The sequence below is a fragment of the Myodes glareolus genome, chromosome 3 (genome assembly GCF_982192425.1).
Source record: "Myodes glareolus chromosome 3, mMyoGla1.1, whole genome shotgun sequence".
Classification (NCBI taxonomy): domain Eukaryota; kingdom Metazoa; phylum Chordata; class Mammalia; order Rodentia; family Cricetidae; genus Myodes; species Myodes glareolus.
The window spans coordinates 118,799,756-118,822,579 of NC_142028.1; the positions used below are offsets into that span (position 1 = coordinate 118,799,756).

The 22,824-nt window shown below is 40.7% G+C and overlaps 1 protein-coding gene across 15 annotated transcripts in view; it reads left to right on the forward strand.

The window, feature by feature from the left end:
- Positions 1–22,824, forward strand: part of LOC125412284 (transducin-like enhancer protein 1) — a 93,991-nt gene that overhangs the window by 45,451 nt on the left and 25,716 nt on the right. For 3 of the 15 annotated variants that reach the window (XM_048452950.3, XM_048452958.3, XM_048452951.3), the window contains 8 exons: positions 3,593–3,797; positions 4,520–4,536; positions 15,972–16,082; positions 19,108–19,161; positions 19,668–19,820; positions 20,751–20,895; positions 21,497–21,598; positions 21,881–22,077. In XM_048452950.3, the coding sequence (XP_048308907.1) occupies positions 3,593–3,797; positions 4,520–4,536; positions 15,972–16,082; positions 19,108–19,161; positions 19,668–19,820; positions 20,751–20,895; positions 21,497–21,598; positions 21,881–22,077 (984 nt within the window). The remainder of the gene's footprint in view (positions 1–3,592; positions 3,798–4,519; positions 4,537–15,971; positions 16,083–19,107; positions 19,162–19,667; positions 19,821–20,750; positions 20,896–21,496; positions 21,599–21,880; positions 22,078–22,824) is intronic. The other 12 variants (XM_048452954.3, XM_048452956.3, XM_048452953.3 and 9 more) reach the window with 8 other exon arrangements.

A 22,824-nucleotide genomic window follows, 5' to 3' on the forward strand; every position in this document is an offset into this window, starting at 1 on the left:
AATGTGCTATTTTAGAAAAACTGTCCTCTTCAAAAACGTGTTGTATGTGTTTGTACTGTTGGAGATTGAATGGATAGGCATGAGCATGCCAGGCTTCCCTCTACCATTAAGCCTGACCTCCAGACTTTAAAATTCTGGTTTAGAATGACAGCTGTACACCACACTGTTTGTTTGTTCCTCTATATAGTATAAACCTTAACTTAAAAGTCCTGATTTTTTTTTAGAAAAAGAATTGTAATGTCTGGATAGGAGTTTAAATTATCTCATCCTTGCTGTTGTGTTGAAAAAAGTGACAGATGACATTTGAGTCTTGGGAGGGCAGGTGCTTTTTTCTAAATGGTAGAACTATTATATAGCTGTCTAGTAATGCCAGTATTGTATTTGTCCTAAGACATGTTTTTAAATGGTATTGCTGCTTTTGCTCTGGGTAAGAGTGGTATGTACCAGATTGTCTCTGGAAACTTTGTTGAGAGCAAATGTTCCTTTAATAACAGATGGAGTCAGGTGTGGGCTGCCCTTCTAAAGTTAACTTATTCTGATATAAGCCCTCTATGTAAATAAATATTTTATCTTAAGCCTTTCCTTTTCCAATATTATCTACTTTTAAAAGAAAGGCAAATGCTGTGTCTGGAAACTTGATTGCCTTTTACAAGTCTCCTTGGAAGCGAGCAGGGGTATAGGAACAAGCATTTAGAAGTGAGTCTGAGAGGAGGTGTGCTCATGAAACCGAAGAACTAGATTGTCTTTGTCCCTGCCTTGGGCTCCATGGTAGAAGTGAATTTATGAACTGAGTGCATGGAATTGTGTAATTTCAAGAGCATTCATCTTGGCTACACTGGGAGAAAAACACAGTTGTCTTTGGAAGAGGTTGCCTTCTTTTTCTCTTGTGCCACAAATGTGAACTTGACCTTGTTTTTAGGTAGCTGAAAAGGTCGCACCCTACCATAGGTGAGAACTCAGATGGGATAATGAATGTGAATGTTACTGTGGCTCAAGAGGCAGATGGGAGGCATACATTCAAGGTTTTGGAGCCTAGAGCATCTTGATGGCTGTGACCCATCTCTTTCTTTGTTCTTCAGTTTTACTACTTCATAATATTTTGCTTTTATAAATTTTATAATTTTATTTATAAGAAATATTTTGTTTGAAGCAAGAAGGCTTTCAGGTTTCCTAAGCCAAGGATTGATGAGTCCAGATACTTCTAGATAACAGACAACTGGTGTTGCAGGGCCTGGAGAAAACAGGACAGGGTAGAAGGGGGAGGTTTCTGGGGCCAGTTAGTCTGCTGAATACTCCCATTGATCATCATTGCCCCAACTCTTCGGTTTAACTACATACAGCTACATCACAGCTATGACAGAGTTCATGGTTAAGTAAGCTGAGTCCTCTTTAATAGTGTATTATAACCTGCTTTTTAGGTTTTGTAGTTGTTGTTGTTCTTAAAGTTAGCTTGGAATTTGGGGGAGAAAGTCTTTACAGTGTGTATGTCGTACTTGTTTCCTACCACAGATTTGCTACCAACTAAAATCCTGTCTCTGAGTCCTTAGCCATTGGTTTCATTCTGCACGTTTGTAGATGGAAAGGGGTGTCATGCTGTGGCTGTCTGTTCCGCTCTGTGCAGTCTCTTTCCCTCTAATCAATGCTGTGCCTAATGACCCGTGGTGGGCTTGTGTTTGCTTCACTGCTTCTTCGAAGCTGGACGTGGCTCGTGCTCGCCACGTAATGATAGTAATTGCTAGTAGGGCAGACCTGCTCTTCATCCTCCTCCAAGCACATTTCTTGTGGCAGGTGTCTCGTTTCTAATTAAGTGCTAATGAGCATGCCTAGTGGACCGCGATGCTACTGCCAGCTTCTTCAGTTTTATGTCTCACTGCTGCCGAGCTCTGAAAAGGTGACAGAGCAAGAATTAGTGTCTTTTGGATGACGGGAAGGTGATTTTACATGTAAAGAAACTGTGATTGTGAGCTCAAGGGGAGAATGAGTAATTTATAAATAATTTCCAAGAATGCTATTAATGTGTCTACTTAGACCTCACCCGTTTTCCATTTACCCCTCTAATTAAAACTAATTCTCTTAGGAAGGAGTGGCAGTTTGAAAAGAAGGTGGACTCTTAAAGATTTTTAAGGGTACTGGGAATAGTTGAAGATTTACTGTAAAATCACTGGTTTTCAGTGCTTAAGATGATGTTTTTTTGTTTATTCTTGAGGGTAGGAAGCACATCCGAAATGGAATTAAATGAATTTCTGGTGTGGGTGGAAGTTACTGAACTTAGCTGTGAGTTCAGTGTTCCTGTGTGTTCCAGTGAGGAGGAGGCAGTAAATAAACAAACAATTCTGTCTTGAGAAACCAATACGGATTAGAATCTTAAGCATTTTCTAGCATTAAATCATAGACATTAAAATTTAACTGTTTTTACTGTCAAAACCAAATTCTACATTGGACAGCTGAGACACATCCCACATAGATGATGGTTCAGGGCTACTTCTTGTATATTTGTTTAAGTATAATACATGAGAGCAAGAGAACGGTTTCTTCCGGACAAGTTTATAACTTCTGGAGTGGGTTAGGTGGAGGCAAAGTGGACCTTAGAATCGGAAAAAAAGAACCTGAGAATGGGGACACCTGGGGTTCTCTAGATCTCTGCAGTCAAAAACTACTTCTCAGGGGTTCAGCGTCTCAGCACTTTGTTCTCTAATGTAGAAGAGGTTTGTGGGGCTGGATTTCAGGAAGAGGACATTGGTGCAAGGATTCTAAAAAAAATTGGCTGCAGGGTTTTTTGTAGCAGTCAGAAGAGTAGGTACCATGTAGAGTAGTTTGGGCGCAAGTGCAGCACCCACTGACACTTTTTTCACCCTGGTGAACCTCAGCGAGTTCCCAGCACCATGGTGCTTGGTTGCTCTGAGCAATGGGGATGCCATTGCTTCCTTACAGTTCTCAGAGGGCTTGCTGAGTTAAGGACACAAATGCAGGGTGTCTTCCAAATAAATGCCAGCACTTCCTGCTTTCTGGGTTCTGACTTTTACCCATGGCATCATTGTTATAGTTAATGTTGGGTAAAATGTACTCATTTTCTAAATAGTGTAGTTACTTCCTTGTGGGATACCTATGTTCCCTGTTTAACTTCAGCAAACTCAGAATCAATCAGTGTGCAGCTTAGATTCAGTGACATATTGGCACTTAGAATGTAGATGAGATCCGCATGTCAATCTTTTAAAGTAGACTCTAGGGTTAGATTTTGGGATTGGCTGGGGGGTTGAGTACTGAGGGGCAAAAGCTTTTGATGAGTTAAAAGCACTAACCTCATTTCCTCTTTCCTACCTCTGTCTCCATTCCCTTCTCTGTGTCCAACTTCTGGTTCTTTCTTATCTCTTCTGTTATTTCTTATCTTCTCCTGGATGGTTTCTCTGTCACCACCACCACCTTCTTCTCCTCTTCCACCTCTTCTTCTTCCCCTGCTCCTCCTCTACTTCTTCTTCTTGCTTTTACTTCTCCTCCTCTTCTACCTTGTCTCTTCCTCTTCTTCCTTTTCCTTCTTTTGTTCTTCCTTTTTCTGCCCTTCGTCCTCTTCTTTTTCTCCAACCACTGCCAACAGCAGCAGCAGTTGCAAGCTCAGCATCTCTCTCATGGCCATGGACCCCCAGTACCTCTCACGCCTCACCCTTCAGGACTTCAGCCTCCAGGCATCCCGCCCCTTGGGGGCAGTGCCAGCCTTCTAGCGCTGTCTAGTGCTCTGAGTGGGCAGTCTCACTTGGCAATAAAAGATGACAAGAAACACCATGATGCAGAACGCCACAGAGGTGAGAGGCTGGGCAAGCCAGATTAGGCTTTGCTCTCATACCCAGACAGTGCTGCAGAGCTGTGCCTCGCTGTGGAAAACCCCAGCCCCACACAGAGAGCAAACAGTGAGATAACAGGAGCTGTCGAAAGCTTTCCACTGACACTCAGTTCACCCTGCCACTCTTCAAGGTTTGCTGTGGGCAGCTGTGGGTTTTTCTGTCTTGCTAGCCTGTAGGCATCCTGACATCTTGGTAACTGCCTTTTTAATGCCAGTGGCCTGTACCATATTATGGAGAACTGTTAACTGCTTAATTGGGTAATTTTCAAAGAAAGTGATGTTTGTTAAATGGGGCGAAATAAGAAGTTAAATTTGAAAGTGAATGTGTTCAAATGAAAGGCTTGACAGTTGCATCTGTTACTAGTTTTGTAGGCTTTAATCCTAGTATGCATTAAATATTGGGCAAATTGCACTTGACTAATTTTTTGAAGAAAAGTAATTTATTCTGTCAAGAAATTAAAAATAGGCTTTGTGTATGGTTAAACTGTAAATCTTATGTTTACAAAATACTGTAATTTTCAGGAAATCACTGTATTAGGAATGTGCAATGACTTATATAAATAAAGCCATTTTTAAAACTGCCTGGGGCCTGTGTTCTAATTATTCCCCCCTTTTTTTATTTCTGTTCTTGCCTCTGTGTCTGAACGGGCGTGTCTGTGCGTTTCTTGATAACCTCGGGAGCAGACAGAGAACCGGGCACGGTAAGTACCCCAGCGCCTGTCGCACATGAACAAAGATCCACTTGCGTCCCAAACTGCCTTTCTTCGAACACAAACACCAGACAGACACACAGACGCCCCGTGTGTAGAGACCTGGGTTCCTTCCTTTTTTTTTTTCTTTTTAAAAATCATTTTATTTCTGTGAGTGCTTGCCCTCTTGTTTCTTTTATAAACTTGGCCATTGAGGAGAGGTGCCTGCTTTAGAAATCAAATTGTTTGCTGTGATTCCTTACTACTCAATGTATAGCCCAGACCTGCTTAAGTATGCATTATATGTGGAATCTAGGTTCCATGTAGTTAGGAGAATATTCATTTTTCTCTTAACATCACCTTTACAGTTATTGCCCATATGTGAATAAATTACTGTTATTTCTATCTAAACAGTTTTCCTCTGCAGCTGCATCTTAGTTCCTAGTTTTCCATGTCTGTTTTTCTTCTGCCTTTTTTTGTATACCTTTTGTTCAAGTCTAAACTTGATCTAAATTTCCCTTAGACCTAAGACTGTGTCTGGCAAACCTAACTTCTTGAAACCATGGAGCTTCCAAGACAGGGCTGTGTGTTTATAGAGCTCCTCTTTTCAGAAGCCTGAATCATACAAACCCTTTCGTGTGCTGGATGGCACGCTCGTGCCGGTTAATGGGAGAGAGACACGAGTCCTGCTCTGTTTAAATGAGGCTGCCCTACAGATTCGTCCTGCTTATTTTTAAAGCATGGTCTAAAAAAATGAAATGGGATGCTGAATTTTAAATCATTCCCTCTCTTTTTTCTTTCTGTCTTCTTTTTGTGCTGAGAATTGAACCCAGGGCCTCATGCTTGGAAAGAGAATTATATATTGTGGAACTTGCTCCCAGTACTGCCACTCCCCGGGTGTGCGCGCATACTCGTGTCTCTGTGAGTGTGTGTGTGTGTGTGTGTGTGTGTGTGTGTTGATCAGATGTAAACTTGGGATTCTATTATTTCCACAATGTGGACCCCAGGAATTGAATTCAAGTTGTCAGGTTTGCTGGCAAGTGTCTTTACCTTCACACACACACACAATGCTATGAGCTATGCCTCACATGGTAGCCCCGAGTGCTGGGTCATAGGTGTGATCCAACATCTTGGACTTTTTGGAGTATGGGAAGAAGATTGCACTTTGACAAGCTAAGTATCTGCTACTACCTTTCAATCTAAGAATAGGAGCTGCTTTAAAAGTTCTCTTTGAGATAGCTACTTCTGTGCTTCTTGTATAGGGATTTGTCAAGGGATATGGGTAATTATTAAGTGGAGAGGTAGTTAGGTTTTAAATTATTGTAGTGTAGAGTTTTCTAGGTGGTTTTAGGAGGAAAGGAAGAAGACCGACAAAGCTTTAACTGGGAACTAAAGTACCTGACAGGCAAGAGTTTAAGGTTGAGGAAATTGGCTTTGAGTTATGAAGTGACCTTCATGTTTTGTTATTTTGGTTTCATTGTAGACTGTTGTCTTTTCCTCCATGTTTATTCAGTGGAGTACAACATTTTAGGACCCAGCTTTGGACCTATAAAATCAGCAGAAGATGTGGTGAAAGACTGTGTTACTTATTTTTGTCTGAATTCATTTTATTGAAGAGGCAACTTTTCAAATTTAATATTTCTCTCCTCTCTTTCTACTCTTCCACCTTAAGTGAATGCCCTCATTGAGTGCCTACATGTCAGGCATTTACAGTTAAAAGCATGTAGCTATGCAACAAAGGCATTTTTATCTGTCAAGGGCAAGACAAGTAACAGAGGTGCTAAAAGACACATCTGTGATGTCACAACTCTGCAAGTGTTTCCATTGGTTCAGGACTCAGAAGTGCTTTCTGCACAAACAGGTTTTCACGCTGAGGCTGCTTGAGGCCTTACCTGTATATAATTTCTACAGTGGCCACTTACTCTTAATTTTGGCTGAAAGATGTAAACAAATACTTAATCGTGGAAGGAGGTAAGGATGTGGAAGGAGGAGATAAGTTCGCGTACTCTATTTTTAAATTAGTTTTTTAGGTAACATATAAAATAATAGGTTTCATTATGCCTTTTCAGACTTATGTATATTTCTTTGTTTGTTTTGTATTTACGTGTCTCTTCCCCTTGTCCTTCACTTCTCTTTGTGTCTCCTTCCTTCTTTGAAATAGCCCTTCCCTCTTGTTGCATCTTTTTTTTTTTTTAAATTTTTGAGACAGAGTTTTTGTGTGGTGTTTGGTGCCTGTACTGGAACTAGCTCTTGTAGACCAGGCTGGCCTCGAACTCACAGAGATCTGCCTGCCTCTGCCTCCCAAGTGCTGGGATTAAAGGCGTGCGCCACCACCACCCGGCCTCTTGTTGTTGCATCCTTAATGGAATATGAAACAGTTCTCGAATTTTAGGAAGCTGTGGCTTATTTCTAAGTGTGTATTAGAGTCAGTGAACTTCATAGATAGGTGGAGGATTCCAGGCACACAGAATAATATAAAAGAAGTGGTGACTTGTGTCCTTTAACGTGTCAGAGTTTTGACATATTTACAAGTATATATATATATATATATATATATATATATATATATATATATATATGTATATCTAGTGCTTTTTCTGCCTCATAACTGCACAATCTTGGGTGATGAGATAAAATGGGGAAAGTACATTAACTGGAGCCAAACATTAACATAATCTGTAGAGCAGTTAAATTGTTATGATTACCTAAGTTATTTTTTGATGCAGTTATTAAAACTAAGTAGCTTCTCAACTTGGAATAAAATTGAATATAAGAAGCAATGGATAATGAGATATGTTTACTCTTAGTGCCTAAATATTGCAGTATTATACTTGAGAAAGCTTTTGGCGTTGTGAGTCTGAATTTATCTGAATTTATTTGTCTCTTTGCTAGTGTCTTCCTTCACCAGAGAGATGAAGGTGGTTGCTACAGGCTGATGGTTTCCAATTGATCTGACTCAATGTTTCTCCTTTTTAATTAAAATTACCAAGGACTCCTAAGGAATTGTTTCTCTTGGCAAGATGCTCTGACATTTACAAGATTAGAATAAAACTTAAAAAAAAGTTAGGTACAGAGCTACTCAGTTGTATTAGTTACTTTTTAATATTAATGAAAAAGCAATGTTTTCTTTAAAAAAGGGCTTTTCATGGATTTGCTTTTTTCATTTTGCAAATATCTGTAATGCTGGCTTAAAGGAAGCTTGGCTCGGTTCTGATCCGTCTGTGTATTCAGTCTGTGGTACAGTTGCTTCCATTTGTCATTCATTCTTTTTTTATTTTTGTTTGTTTGTTTGCTTTGTTTTTTGGTTTTGCTTTTCAACACAGGTTTTCTCCATAGCTTTGGGGCCTGTCCTGAAACTAGTTCTGTAGACCAGGCTGGCCTCGTAATGAGAGATCAATCTCTTCAGCCTTCCATGTGCTTGGATTAAAGGCGTACGCCACCACAGTTCAGCTCCATTTGTCAGACTCAATGAAAATTTGTCTAAAGTGAAAGTGTCTGGTACGTTTTTGGGTAAGGTGGTTGTTGCCCGTGGTTCTTCAAATTCAGACAACTTAAACCATGAATATACTGACTCCTTACTGCTATTTTTCCTGCTATTTTATATCAGTATTTCTTAAGTCAGGTGCAAAAATGTACAGACCCAGAGAAAATGCAATGTGGCTTACCACTCACTGTTTGGTAGGTGCTTCATCTTTGTCTTCCAATGATAATATTACTCAGTTTGTTAGTTTATGATTTTAGATTAGAAAATAAATGAACCTTAACATGAACAGTATGTTTTAATGTAAAAACAAAAAATAACATACTAAGAACAAAATGCCCCCATGGATGAGCCAGAAGGTAATAAATAACCATGAAGGACTTGTAACGTATCAGCTGGACTTCTCCTGATTGTCCTGGTTTTGCTTTAAATTTGACCTGTAATTCTTAAAATCCATTTTTTGCCTGCCTTTTTTATTTTGTGTGCAGATGTGTGTGGACACAGGTATGTCATGGTGCACATGGACAGGTCAGAGGACAATTTGTAGGAGTGGATTCTCTCCAGCAAGTGGGTCCAGGGATCAAATTTGGATCATTGGTCTTATCCTTAAGTTCTACTTTCTGAACCAACTTCCTTTTTAACATGCCTATTTGTTGTCATTTTGCCTTTTAATATATAAGCTTTTATATGTAAGTACAGCTATTGAACAAATAAATAATACCGAAGTGTGTGAGTGTTTGCCCACATGCCTGTTCACCTCATGCGTTACTCTAACCTGTCAAGACCAGAAGAAGGCATTGATAGATTCATTGGAATAGACAGTTGTTAAGCACTGGGTGGACCCTAGGAACCAAACCTGGATCCTCTGCAAGAACAGCAAGTGTTCTTCACCGCTAAGCTATTAATAGTAAAACAAGCAAACAAACAAACAAACAAAATCCAAAAATATATTGTACAAATGTTTCAGGTGGTTTAAAGGTGACTTGCAATATATTTTGACTAAAAGGAGTATCGCTTAAACACATTACTTGAAATACTTGGCATTGGAGAACCAACAAATACATGTCTTTTCAAAGAAATGATATAACAGTCTAGATGTGGTAAGTACACATCTGAAATTCTAGTAAGTGTGGGTAACAAGGACTCTTCTGTCTGACGGCTGACTAATTAAATTTTGACTGGACTTGTGAAGAGATAGCTTGGAAATAGAGGCTAAAATGGAGATGACTCCTGTAAAATACTAGCTTTCAGGCATGGTAGGAAACGTGAACTGTTCTTGAGCAGTTGCCACTCTGCACATAACCGTTTTGGCAGAATTTAAAAGTGCTTGGAACTGATATCACTGCTGTGAGTTAGCTCCTGACGGAGGCAGGCCTGGTGATCTTATGTGGCTGGGGTTGCTGTGTATACCTGCATCAGGGTGGGGGTGGGATTTCTTTCATCAGGTGAGTGCTGAGGCCTGTGCCACCTGGAAAAATAGTTATGTCTGTTTCACTGTGATTATTAACAAAAACTGGTGTCTTTCACCCACAGCCTTTTGGGTTTGGTTGTGGTGTCTGTGTGAGTGTTTAAGGTGTATATATAGGTGACTTGCCTATGTGTATGCCTAGTGTGCCTAGTGGCCTCACAGGCTAGAGGGCATTGGATTTGCATTGAAGATGGCTGTAAGCTGCCACGTAAGTCCAGTCTCCAAAGCCAGTTTTAGCTTCAGATTGTGCCTTATAATTCAAAGCTTTGTGAGCAGGCATGTGATTCTTTTCCCTTACTCTTTTGTCCTGAGACGATTGCTGTTTTGCCACTGGAAATGCAGATCAGCAACCAGTATGGCATCTGCTTGTTTGAGGTGAGCTGTGGACATAAGTGCTGTCAGAAATCCAAATGACTCAGGTACTGGCCTAACCGTTTTCTCAATGTGGGACCAGTTCTTCTATTAGAAAACACAGTTTGAACATCTTAATTTGAAGTGCTGGGGTCTGAAAGTGTACAGATCTGAGTTTTATTTAGTCTGGAAATACATATAGGCTCTGAAGTCCAAAGTACTCAAAAAGTCCAAGGTGCTCAAAAATTTGGATTTAGGAGCTTTGGAATTTAGCATTTTATAGTAGAGGTTCTCATCCATATCTGGGCTGTAGAAAACTGAAAGGCACCAAAGTACCCAAGTAAGAAAGGCTTGGCACACTGACTTTGCTGTCTCAAGTTATAAGTTGGGGGCATAATTGTGTTAAATCCACTTAGGTTAGTTTTATATCTTTGTTTTGCTTTACCCGGAGGAGGAGGGCAACTTGAGCAGTGGTGACAGAGTCTTGTAGTTTAGTGTGTGATATCCCAGGTACAATATCACAGGCTCAGTGTCATCTTCTGCAAGGCCAAATTGCATTTGGCAGCACAGATCTCTGTGGTCCAGGGACAACTTAACCACATTCTGCATGTAACAGAGACAGATAAGTCAGACTCATCAGGCCTGCTGCAGAGTTAGAGGTGATGTTTGTGCTCTGTAGACACATTTTCTTCTTTCTGTGCCTTGGACAAGCGGTTAATCCCTGTGGTTATGAGATAAAATGTATATATTTTTGAAGTGGGTGTCAGAAAATGTGAGTGGCTGATTTGCACTGCTGCAGAAGTAGAGTGTAGGGTGATGGCTTAATTGCCGTCATGTGTAGATGGAGACAGATGTGATGGGGTGCATCCTTACCTAATTGTTTTAATGTTCCCCGAGAAGTTAATTGTCAGTGTGGAGTATGCTATCAAATTAGGTTCCCACCGTCTTGCCTTAGTGTAACCAAGGATAAATGAGGTGTCGCGAGTCTCCAATCTGTGCCTCTAACACAAACACTTGTCCTGCAGGGCACAGAATGTTCCCAAGGGAATCAGTTTAGCAGCTGGAGAATTCATTGGAATTGTGCTGTTTTGATATTAGGAAAGCCTGTCTATCTTTTACTGTGTCCACAGTACTTCTCACTGTTGGTGGCTTCAAAGTTTAGATTCCTTGGCAGAAGTTATTCAGGTGCATGAAACTTCTGAGAGTAGTGTTTGAGAAATGTAGCATTCGCAAGGCATGCCGTTAACGTAAATTTCTAGGATCTGCATAGGCCTGTGCAATCATTACTGATAAGATGCTAAAGAAGAATGAAGTTCTTGGAACAAGACTATAAAACTGATTTTTATCCTTATCAAAGCACCTGGGTCTTTTCTACCTTATTTAGTGGCTTCTCAGCATGCAATGATAGACCAAGATAAGTGATGCTTATACTGTACTTTCCTACAGGAAAGTATGGTTGTAAAATTGCATTGGATGTTTAGATATTTTAAGAAACTGTTGACCTCCTTTACGCTTAGGTTGAACACTTTGCTGACTGTCTTCCTCAGTCTTAGCCATTTTACTGCAATAGAAAATGCCCTGGTGTGTTTTCTGAAGGATGCGCCCTGTCATTACAGAGTCACCTCAAGGGAGTGCACACAGGGTTTCTTTTGGAAAAAATGGTTTTTCTTTTTTTGAGATGGGTGTTCATGTGACCCAGACTGCCCTTGCACTTCCTGCCTATACCTCCTCAATGCTGTAATTCCAGGCCTGTACCAGTCTGCCACCCTCCCAGGTTGTGTTTCTAGGAGCTCCTTGCTTGCAGAACTTCACAGCTGTTCTATGGGTAATGTGGGTAGATGTCACTCTAAGAAGCAAATGTCTGCAATACTCGGGTTTTGTTGTTGTTGTTGTTGCTGGTGTAGATGCCCTTTTGTGTTGGGTAGCACACCTTTGCTCTTAACCTTGTCCAGCCATTTCCTGTGTAGTTTCTGCATACAAAGAGGAGGAAGTCATCAAGTAAGGTTGATCTCTTTTCTTTCTCTGATATGTCAGATAAGTCTCTCCCCTTAAACTGTACTTGAACCAGAGCATAAGCATGTACAGCACACAAGGCTATAGTTTGAGAATTTTGGTTTGTTTTGTGATCGTTGTTTTTAGACTTTGATTTGCTCATGTTTGTCATATTATTTCCTTGGGCTGTCATATTTCCTTGGGCTGTCATATTTCCTTGGGCTGCATACATCCTAGTTTGAGTTCCTTTTTTTGTTGTTGTTGTTTTAAAAAAAATAGAGACAAATAAGATGGTTTTGTTTCTTTAAGAAAAATTTAAAAGCAAAACTTAATATACAGCCTGAAAATCTCAGTCCTCAAGACATTTGTAATAGAATTCTGCCCAGTGTTGACAGTGTTTGAGAAGTGACAGTGTTGGAGAAGCCCTTTAGATTGTTTACATTTATCAGTTACAGGGTGAACTGACAGCCTGGTTTCTTGGCCAGGCAAAAGCCTCCCTGTCAGCATGACAACACTGGTTTTTTGCATGTTGGTCAAAATCTGACTTGTTGTTAAATCTTGACCTGGTAGGTGAATACTTAAAAACATTGTCTATTTGTTCTATGTGGTTAATTAAAATCTTGAAAGTATCAGCTCTGGGAAAAGCCCTCTGCCATGGTAGGATGTCTGTAGGGACTAGCACCCGTGGATGTGATAGGAGTAAATGCATTGCTTGTGGCTCTGCCAAGGACTTTGCCAGTGCTTATCTTGGCTCATTGGTGGTAGGATTTATGAGTGGAAAGGCAGGAAGTGTTAGCTTTTTTGGTACTATGTGTGTGGAGGTGTGCTTACCTGTGCGAGAGTATTGGAAGGCTTTTGGTTGACTTTGGCTATCTTCTTAGGTCATTCCTCACCTTAGTTTTTGAGACAGGTTATCTTTGAACCTGATGCTAGTCATTTCATTGAGACTGGTGGGCCAGTGAGCATAACGCTGTGGTTTCAGAATTGTAGTTTGTTTTGTCGACATTGCTTACAAATGGATCCACCTGTCTCTGCATCTTGTCAGTGCTGGGGAGACAGAACACACCCTGCTTTTTGTATGGTTGCTAGTGATCCAAATGCACTGTCCTCATGCTTACATAGTGAGCATCTTATTTACTGGGCCATCCCCTCAGCCCCTTATTGCTGTTATTTTATTATTTGTTGTTATACATTTTTTATATTTCTTCTTTGTGTGTACATGCATACCTACTTGCTTGAATGAGTTTATATGTACAATGTGTGTACAGATACCTAAGGAGGCCCAGGACGTTGAATTCCCTGGAACTAAAGTTACAGGGAGTTGTGATCCTCCTGATATGGGTGCTGAAAACTGAACCCAGTCCTGTTCCAGTGCAGTAAATGCTTTTAACCACTGAGCATTCTCTCTTGCTTCCCCCCAACCCCGCTCCTTTTTTTTTTTTTTTTGAGAAAGGAATCTCATGATATTTCCCAGTAAGGTCTGCTCACTTAGTGCTCACTTAGAAGTAGACTATATTCATTTTTTAAAATTGGATGATGTCCACATTTGGTGTGGAAAGTCTGTAAAGCAGATCAAGATACGGTGTGACTGACTGATCGATATTAAGGAAGGAGTATCACAGAGCATGTATCAGGCATGGGTATGTCACATCAGAATGTGCATCACTAGTTTAAAGAGCCATTATTGGTTTTATTTAAGTAATATATTTGGATACAAATATTTCTGTTCAGAAACCAAGCTTAGAGTTTCCCCTCTTGGGAGAGGAGGCACTTGTACATTAGAACTGGTAAGTGGTAGAATGGTTCTGGTCTTGGGTCAGTCATCTCTACTATCTGGACATTTGGTGTTCCAGGTAAAACATAAAATAGAAAAGCTGTCTCCTAAAGGTAGCCTTGGCCTCTTCCGATGCATGAATCTGGCTGTCTTACATGTTTGATGCCTTATTGCTCTTTCCCCGATGGTGTTGCTGTAGATTCATCTGAAGGCTTCTTATATGCTAGGCAAGTGCTTGCTTGGCCAGCTCACTGGAAGCTTTTTAGGAACTTGAAACAATTTCAATTTTTTGCAATCGTCTTTTAAATGCTTTTTAGATAATATAGACTGTAGATACCTTGTGACATAGAATGATAAATTCTGAAGGAACAAAGGAGCCATCCAGTCAGTATTTAGTAGTCCTTTAGTTCTGAATACATGTATTGGTAATTCATAAATGACCATCAAAATAACTGTCCCATCTTCAGCCATAGGAGCTAGCAGCGGGTGGGTCACGAGAGCAGTACTTTTGTTATCGTAAGAAATTCAGCAGTACCCAAGCAGTCACTTTGGGGTTTAGGAGTAGTTGAAAACTAAGACATTGCCTGTTGCTAGCTGTGTAGCCTGTAGGCTGGAGCATTGCACTCAGAAAAACTGCTCATGGAGGCTGTAGTGGCATTTCATTGGTATTTTAATAAATAAAGCTTGCCTGGAGGTCAGAGAGTAAAACAGCACCACTGGTCAGCCTTACAGCCTGGCAGTGGTAACACACACCTTTAATCCCAATAGCCACACTTGTTGCCATAGAAACCAGGCAGTGCACACAATCACCGCTGATTTTGCAGGAGAGGGTTTGAAGTTGCCCTAGACTGGACTCACTCACGGTTTTGTCTGGCACTTGTGCAGTGCGATACAGCACGACTCCTGGTCCATTTGCTCTGATTCAGAATTTTTGAACATTCATGGGCCCTGATTGGAGTCCTGAGTGTTGTAAAGAGGTGATTATAATTAGTTCATGGATCCAGTCTGTTCACCTTTCAGCCTCAGCCACTGTGGGCCTTTGAGCCTCTCCATATTGAATTATGTGAGTCCCTCTCCCTTTTATCCAATCTTCATGGATTGTTTGGTTTGAACAATCATGAATAAAAAAAAAATCAGCTTTTAGAGTCAACTCTGAAGTGGGACGGGAGACTTCAAACTGCCTTCTGGTCCCCAGGTTTCTTTTTTCTTTTCTTTATTTTTTCCTTTCTTCTGTGTGTGGTGAAGCTGGGAAATACTGTTGAAGTAAGATCCGTGTTTTAGCCCAGGGAACTTGGCGAACAAGCCACCTGGTTGATTATGTCTAACTGGTAAGGCATGAAAACCCAGGGCCTTAAAAAGAGTGCCATAAAACATTAGTTTCTGGTACATAGTGTTGTATTGTGGTCCTGTTTGTGTCAGGAGAGGTAGCATAATTGCTGACCCTGAGCCCCGCCCCCATGCTTACTTCTAGGGCATCTTGGCAGAAATTGGGGTTATCTGGGCCTTGTGAAAGGCAGTTTTTGCATAGCTCATTCAGCATTGTTCAAGGCAGTAACACATCACTGAACAAATTGCCCCCCTTGCATATGCTAATCCAGCTCTTAAAAGAACTCTTTGTAACACATTCTGCTTTAGCCTGAAGGGAGATGGGAATTGAAGGGCTGGCCAGGTCATGTCATGTGACCCCAAAATATCTAAAATGCCTGTTTTCTTTGGGTCAGCAGTTCATATTCAGCATATGCTGATGAAAGTGTCTTGTTTGGTTTGGGGCAAGGATTAGTCCTCTTATGTGAGAACTGCTTTTGCTATTAGAGGTTCACAATTGACTAGGATTTCCTCTTCGCATATTAAATTTCAGTGGTATTGGCTAACAATGCCAGATCTTACTTTCAACAGTAAATTAAAGAATTTAAAAGTCTTTTATTGGTGTGTGGAAAAGGTGATTTGCCTTGGAACTACTATTACTCCCACCTGCGTATTTGGTGCCTTTTTAGAATGGCACAGGGTGACTTCTGGTCATAATGTATGCCTGATATGAATGATCTCAGGAGTTGCCCAAAGGCTGTTCATATTCCTTACCAAGAAGCTGCATTGAAAAAGAAAAAAAATCTACACACAGTAATAAGCAAGTGTCTAATTTTCCAACGATAAACAGAAGAGAATAGAGCCTCAAGGATCCACAGGGTTTAAACAGTTTGATGTAAGATGAGGTTTCTATTAAGCTCTGTCAAAATGCTTGTCACGGAAATCTTAAGACATGATTTAACAGGGGTGCAAGATTGGTGGGATTCTGTTTTCTAAAACAGTTCTTCCAGGTTGCATTTTCATACATACAAAGAAGCCTAGGAAGAAACCTTTATTAGTACTTTTTTGTCTTACAGAGTAATTCCCTCTTGGTCCCAGACAGTCTAAGAGGCACAGATAAACGCAGAAATGGTCCAGAGTTTTCCAGTGACATCAAAAAAAGGAAGGTGGATGATAAGGATAACTATGTAAGTGAATAAAGGACTTCCTATAATAATTGCTTACTTACTGCTTTCCTCATAATTCTGTACCACTTCAGATTGCAAAGCAGGTAAGTTCCTACGTTGGAGAATGTTGTTTCCCTTTAGGTCTGTGTGTTATACACGTCATTTGGGCTTAGTTATTTTCTAACTTAGTTACTGGCAAAGTGACTATAAAAATATCTGTTGTGTAAGGCTACAGCACCAGTACCTGGAGGCTGAAGCACAAGGATTGCAGTGTCACAGCTACATTGGTCTATGCAGTGAGACCTTATCTTCAAGTGTGTGTGTGTGTGTGTGTGTGTGTATAAAAATCAATGTTTATAGAGATAGCTCTATGGTAGAATAATTCTCTAACATATATCAGTCCTTGGGTTTGATTTCTAGCATGGTCTCTCTCTCTCTCACACACACACACACACACACACACACACACACACACCCCAAAAAATCTCCAAACAAAATATGGACTTTGGAGGAAGAAACTCTACTTGGGAAAATTTAAACACAGGCTTCTGTTTCCTGTGGCTTGCCCAACACCTCAGCTAATAATAAGTAACATTTTGCATGCCACGATTAGTGCCAGGAACCCTGTGCACTGACACAGATTATTTTATTTAGTTCTTCTAACCTGCCAAGTTGGGTATCCTCTCCATTTCATAGCTAAAGAAACTTACCCAGAGCTTGTGTTTCACCAGAGGTCATGGTTAGTGGAACTCTGGAAGCACCTTATGCCAAAACCATGCTGTATTGAAACTTTCAACCTTTTCTTAGAATTGGCATTTCCCTAGAGGTCCAAGATCACTCTAGAGTTTGTATCGTGGTTTAATGTACATTACAAGAACTCATCATTGGCTCACTCCACTTTCACACAAGCCCTTTAAATATATCCCTGCCCCTATCTGTTGCCCAGAGGTGCATGTCTTTGCTTTCATTTCTAACATTAAATGTTAACAATCAAGAAAGTGGTCTGTGACATTCAGAAAGTAGGAAATATTCTGATACCTAGTTCTGTGTTACTAGCTCTCCATGAAGCTTGTGTATTTAATTCAACAACGAAGGACTTGGAATCAATATCTTACCCTTATGGTTTTATGGTACTTAGGTCTTGTCTGGTTAGAAAAATGGGCTTGGAGTGAGATAAGGAGATTATATTGTAACATGTGGGAGGCAAAGCCTAAGACTCTTTGACAAAAGTTACTGTATTGTACTGTATTGTATTATATTTGCACAACAGTCCATTACAAGGCTGAGTTTTACTTGCAGAAGACGTGAATGATTCACCGCATAACTCCTCTAGTGGGCTAAGAGGGTGCTGGAACTGAGGATCTGGATAGTGGTGCAAAGCACTTAGCTAGGAAGAAGACAGTGCAAGACAAATTCAGTTTATCACAGCCTGTTATATGTTTATGAAGAGGTATAGGACAGGAGTTTGAGGTCCCAAACAGAAGTGATAAAAAGATGGGACTACTAATTGTTCTATTTTTATCATTGTGATACTGTATAGGTATACCACATATATTTTTTTTCATTCAAAGGAAAGGTTATTTTTTTTTCAGAATTAAAAAGGAGTGCAGTAGCAGTAAATTGTTTGCTATAGTTTTCCATTTCACCGTTTCTACTATGATTATCTTTATAATTCTTTGTCTAAAAGCAAAACTTTTCTAGTTTGTATTTGTTCACCATTTCTACTCTTGACAGTTGAGAGCATTTGTGCTTTTATCTGATAGTAAGAGAAAATAGATTTTCTTCATCACTTTTTTTTTCAATGAAAGCATTTCAGTAAATTTTTAATTTGAATTGCTTCTGACTTCAGCGTTGGCTGTCAGTTTATGTTGTTGGTAAACTCCATGGCTCTTTTATATTATACTAGAAGTGGTACTTGACTTTGAAACCTCAAAGACCTACCCCTTTAGTAACATACTTCATTTAGCAAAGCCAAACTTTCCAAACATAGCCACCAACTAGGGGCCAAGTAGTCAGACATCTGAGCCTATGGAGGACATTCTTATTTGAACCACCATGCTAAGAAAACAGAAATTTTCAACCTTTGATATGGGTGTGAACTCATCTTAAGTTAAACAACTTTTCTTAATGCTTTCCAGACTGATTGTAACCTTGGGATTTGCCATGATTAGCCAACTTTGTAGTTCAATGAAAACCCTTATGCTGGATGGCCCTTCAGCTTCCTCCCATCTCTCCATATTTTATGCTAAAGAGCCTTATCTTTATTTTAGTTTCCATGTGTATGTGGTGTGCCTGAATACATGTGGATGCTTGGAGTTGCCATTGTGTACCTTTGAAGCGCTCCAGTTTTTGTTTGCTTTATTGAGTCAGAGTCTTACCAATTTCTCGGAGCCCATCTAACCTAGAATGCCCAGGGATCACCTGTCTATGCCTGCTGTGTGATGTATTGCAGGTGACCTCAGCCTGTGGACTTTCTGTGACTTCTGTAATTGTACAGTTCTGGGGACCAAACCCAAGGCTTTGCCGGTAGTAGGCACTCTGAACTGAGCTTTATCACTGGTCCCCAAAAGAGATTAGATCTTTCGTTTTCTGTTATAACTAGTGGCCTCATGGGAAGATGATGTAAGTAAATTTATCTCTATTGTCATGAATTGTCTGTGAGCCTCATATTGGCTTGCTGTGCATCTTCCAACTGATATGTATAAAAGAAATGATATGTTGCTCTTCTTTGAAATCCAGTAGACTAAAAATTATTATGTATACAAAATTCAGATTCTAAGAAAGATACTACCATTGCAGACATCAAGTGCTTAGAGTGTACTTTCTATGAGCAAATTTAGTTTTGGTAACTGTATTTCACTACAGCAGCATATTTCTGCTGGGGCAGACCCGGGGAGACTGATGGTAAATGCCTATAGGCTAGAAGGGAGCCTGCAAGCATGTCCTAAGTGTTTAGCTTGTCTGCCACCAAGAACTGTTGAAAGAAATTGCATGGTTCAAAATTTATTTTTTGCCTTTACTAAACAAAATTAATTTTTTTTTCCAGGACAGTGACGGGGACAAGAGTGATGACAATTTAGTTGTGGATGTATCTAATGAGGTAATCATGCATTTCATCAAGGTTTCTTTTGAGTAGTATTGAGAAAAATCCATTTGTAAGTGAATGAAGCTGAGTCACAGTGTCTCTGTCTTATGCGTTCACATGTCAAGAATTTAATGGATGTTTGGGAATGGGGTAGTCATAAGGTAGCTGAAACTATAATTTCCCTTTTAAAACATGAGCTTTGGAGACATTGCTCAGTTGAAGAGTGTTTGCCTGCCATTGACCCAGACAGACCTGGGTTTGATGCCCAACACTGCCAGAAAGAAAAACTGTTTCCCAAATCATTTTGAATTTCTGTGTTGGATATCTGGCTAGACAACGCACCCGGGTATTGGGAGAGATGTGATTGTTTTTCTTGTGGTATGGTCCTATAAATACCATCTTGCTCATTTAGTGAGTATGATACTTCTCAATTCTAAAAGATTTTCAGTATTACCCTTTAAATTGATAATATGGAAAAGGATGTCCATTCTGAACATGTCAACTTCTTATTGTGTGTTGAGGACCCTTCTTCTCCACATGCCAGTCCCACACACTCACCCCGAGAAAACGGCATTGACAAAAACCGCCTGCTGAAGAAAGATGCTTCAGGCAGCCCGGCATCCACAGCCTCCTCTGGAAGTTCCTCTTCCCTGAAATCCAAAGAAGTGAGCCTGGTAGGTAGGAGCTGGTCTTCTTCCCCTGGGCAACACTGCCATCTTTGTGGGACTTGGAACCCTGAAGTGTGTAAACTGGTAATTTTGCTGCTTAAGGTTGAAGTCTTGAGAAGAAACCTTTCTTTCCTAGTCGCTGTCATCAGTTGTCTACTGGGCCACGATGACAGTGGTCAGTTGCCTGCGGGGCCACGACGAGAGTGACTGTGCAGGCTTCTCTTTGTGTCATTTTCTTCCTTAGATATGTTTATGACTCTGCTCTGTGAAAATTAACAGTTGGCAGCAAACAGTTGTCTTAAGACAGTCGTTCTCAACCTGTGGGTCCTGACCCCTTTGGGGGTTCAAATGACCCTTTCACAGGGTTTACTTACCAGACAGGTGATAAGTCTCCTATATACATTAGTGAATTAACTCATCGGTGACTACATGGCTCTCAAAAGGAGAATTTTTCTAGAGCTTCTAGAACTTTTATTTTGAAAATGCTGCTTTGACTTTGAAATAATTGACAGTTTCTCTGCCCATCACCGTCAGTCTGAATCCCCAAAAGGTGAGGTTAAGAAAAGGGCTCCACTTCAGATTTGGAAGGCAGATATGCCCTTCCAAGTTACTTGGAAAGAATCTGCATGGTCGTCATTCTAACATGGCATAGAGCCAAAGTTCACAAGCTTGATGGAAAATTCTTTTCAGAATAAAATTTGTGGAGGAAGAAGTGTGATCATGCTCTGTGTCTCCTGCTCAAGTTTTAATCTGGCAGGAAGAGGAAAGGTCAACATTTCTCTCTCACAAGTTAATGCTGTCAACATTGTGTGGATTTATGAAAATTGGCTGGGGAGTAACTCGAAGGTGCCCAGTGTCCCAGCTGCTGTTGTGATAAATAGTGTAATATGGCTTGGATTAAAAATAATACTCATTTAATTTGTTTAATGATACCAGCATGAAAAAGCCAACACGCCTGTTCTAAAATCCAGCACACCAACGCCTCGGAGCGACATGCCAACCCCGGGCACCAGTGCTACTCCAGGCCTCCGTCCAGGTCTCGGCAAGCCTCCAGCTATGGAGCCCCTTGTCAACCAAGCAGGTCAGCACCCTTCTCCTGTTGTGCTTTGTTTCTCCCATTCCCAGCTTTATGTGGTGTTTGCTAATCCTGTGAGAGTTTGCTCCTGAATGGGAAGCACTTAGAGCTGTCCTCCTCCAGTCTCTGAAAAGGCCTCGTAACAAACACATTTGTCCTGGGTTTGGGCAGCTGCACCAATTAGTCTCCAACTATTTACATTCAGCTTTTCTTTTAATTCAGAATAAATCAAGTCCTAGGGATTGCTGTAAAGTTTGTGGTAATTATTTCAAATATAATCTTATAAAATCTGCCATTACATTTCTGATGTTGCTAATACTGACAAAAATGGCTGGCTGATTTTATAGCCAAAGTATACGTTTTGCTGCCTGTAGTTGCCTATTAATTATTTGTTGTTTGTTTGCTTGGTTGGTTGCTACATTTCCAGATCAGTGGTACTTTGCCGGAAGTTGGGAGGGCTTTGCTGAGATTTTAGCCCATGCAGTCACTCATAACTTTGAATTTGTTCTTCCTCACTGGACAAGTTAAAAAGTAACAGCCCAAGTCCAGGGAGAAATAGCACTCGAATGCCCCTCCTAAAGCCCTGCTCTGGTTTGCATAAATCCAGGAGTTGGTTTTCATTTGGAATTGGTACCAGGGAGTGGAAAGTTCGGACTGAAGGAGAAATCTTGGATTTTATCCAGAAAATCTTCTTCTGAGATTAAGTCAGGTAAACGTGGAGTATCTGTGCCTTGGCTTGCCCTTTGTGAATTGGGTGCAAAGATGTTGATTAATCCTTCTGGCTTCCTGGTGCAGCTGCTTTGCCAATGAGGAAATGTGGGGGCTGTGCTTTCTGTCCTTGGAGAAGAATTCAGCTCTGGGAAGGAGTGGACCTTGTGTATATATTGAGGCTGATGATCGCCATCCCCTCACCACAATAACTAAGACTGGATTCACTGGTCAGGTTTGACCTGATGGTCAGTCATATCACACATGGCATGTTTCCTTGCAGCAGCTGGCCTGAGGACACCCCTGGCAGTACCTGGCCCATACCCTGCCCCCTTTGGCATGGTGCCCCATGCAGGCATGAATGGAGAACTGACCAGCCCTGGAGCTGCCTATGCAGGTCTCCACAGCATGTCTCCACAGATGAGTGCTGCAGCTGCTGCAGCTGCTGCAGCAGTGGTTGCCTATGGGCGCTCCCCAATGGTACGTCATATGCTTGGGCATACCCCAGGGGATGGGCAGCTCAAAGGGTGCAGGGCCCAAAGTGTGGGGCTGGGGCAGTGGGCTTCTGGATATACAGACTGCGATGATATGCATTCCGTTGCATCCTTAGTACTTGGGTCTAGAATGTATGCCCTCGGTGCCCTGAGAAGGATACAGCCAACCCTATGCTTGGGAACAAACAGTAAAGATGATTCCCGCTGTTTAAGCCATGCATTTACCTTCCTCTTGTCAGCTTTGGTCCATATGCTGGCTCATTAAGCTAGGGCAAATGCCCTTTGTTTCATCGTGTCTGTGGATATAAAAGGCAGTGTTTAGAGGTTCTTGGATGGTTCCAGGATTGATAAGGCTTTCTCTCACTAAAGTAAAAATTTTAATCTGAACGTATTGATGTGATTTTAGTGCTTTTTTTTTTTTTGAGCTGTTTTCCTTTTTCTACATCTTAAAAAAAATGGAGAAGCCATGCTTCTTTCTTTCCATGACTATATGTTCTTTATAAATTAATACTCTGGCTTATATACAAGAAGTTATTTGTGTATGACATGGACAGATTTTTAAAACCATAGAGCCAATCTTTCCATGTTGCCCTATCTGTCACTTAAATGGCTCAGTTTTTTACATTAAAAATAAAGAACTGTATTTGAAGGGTAATTGTACCAGAAAGGGAGTAAAATAAATCTCACAGAAAATCTTCCCTGTAAGCCATTTGAAATATATCATGGACAGCAT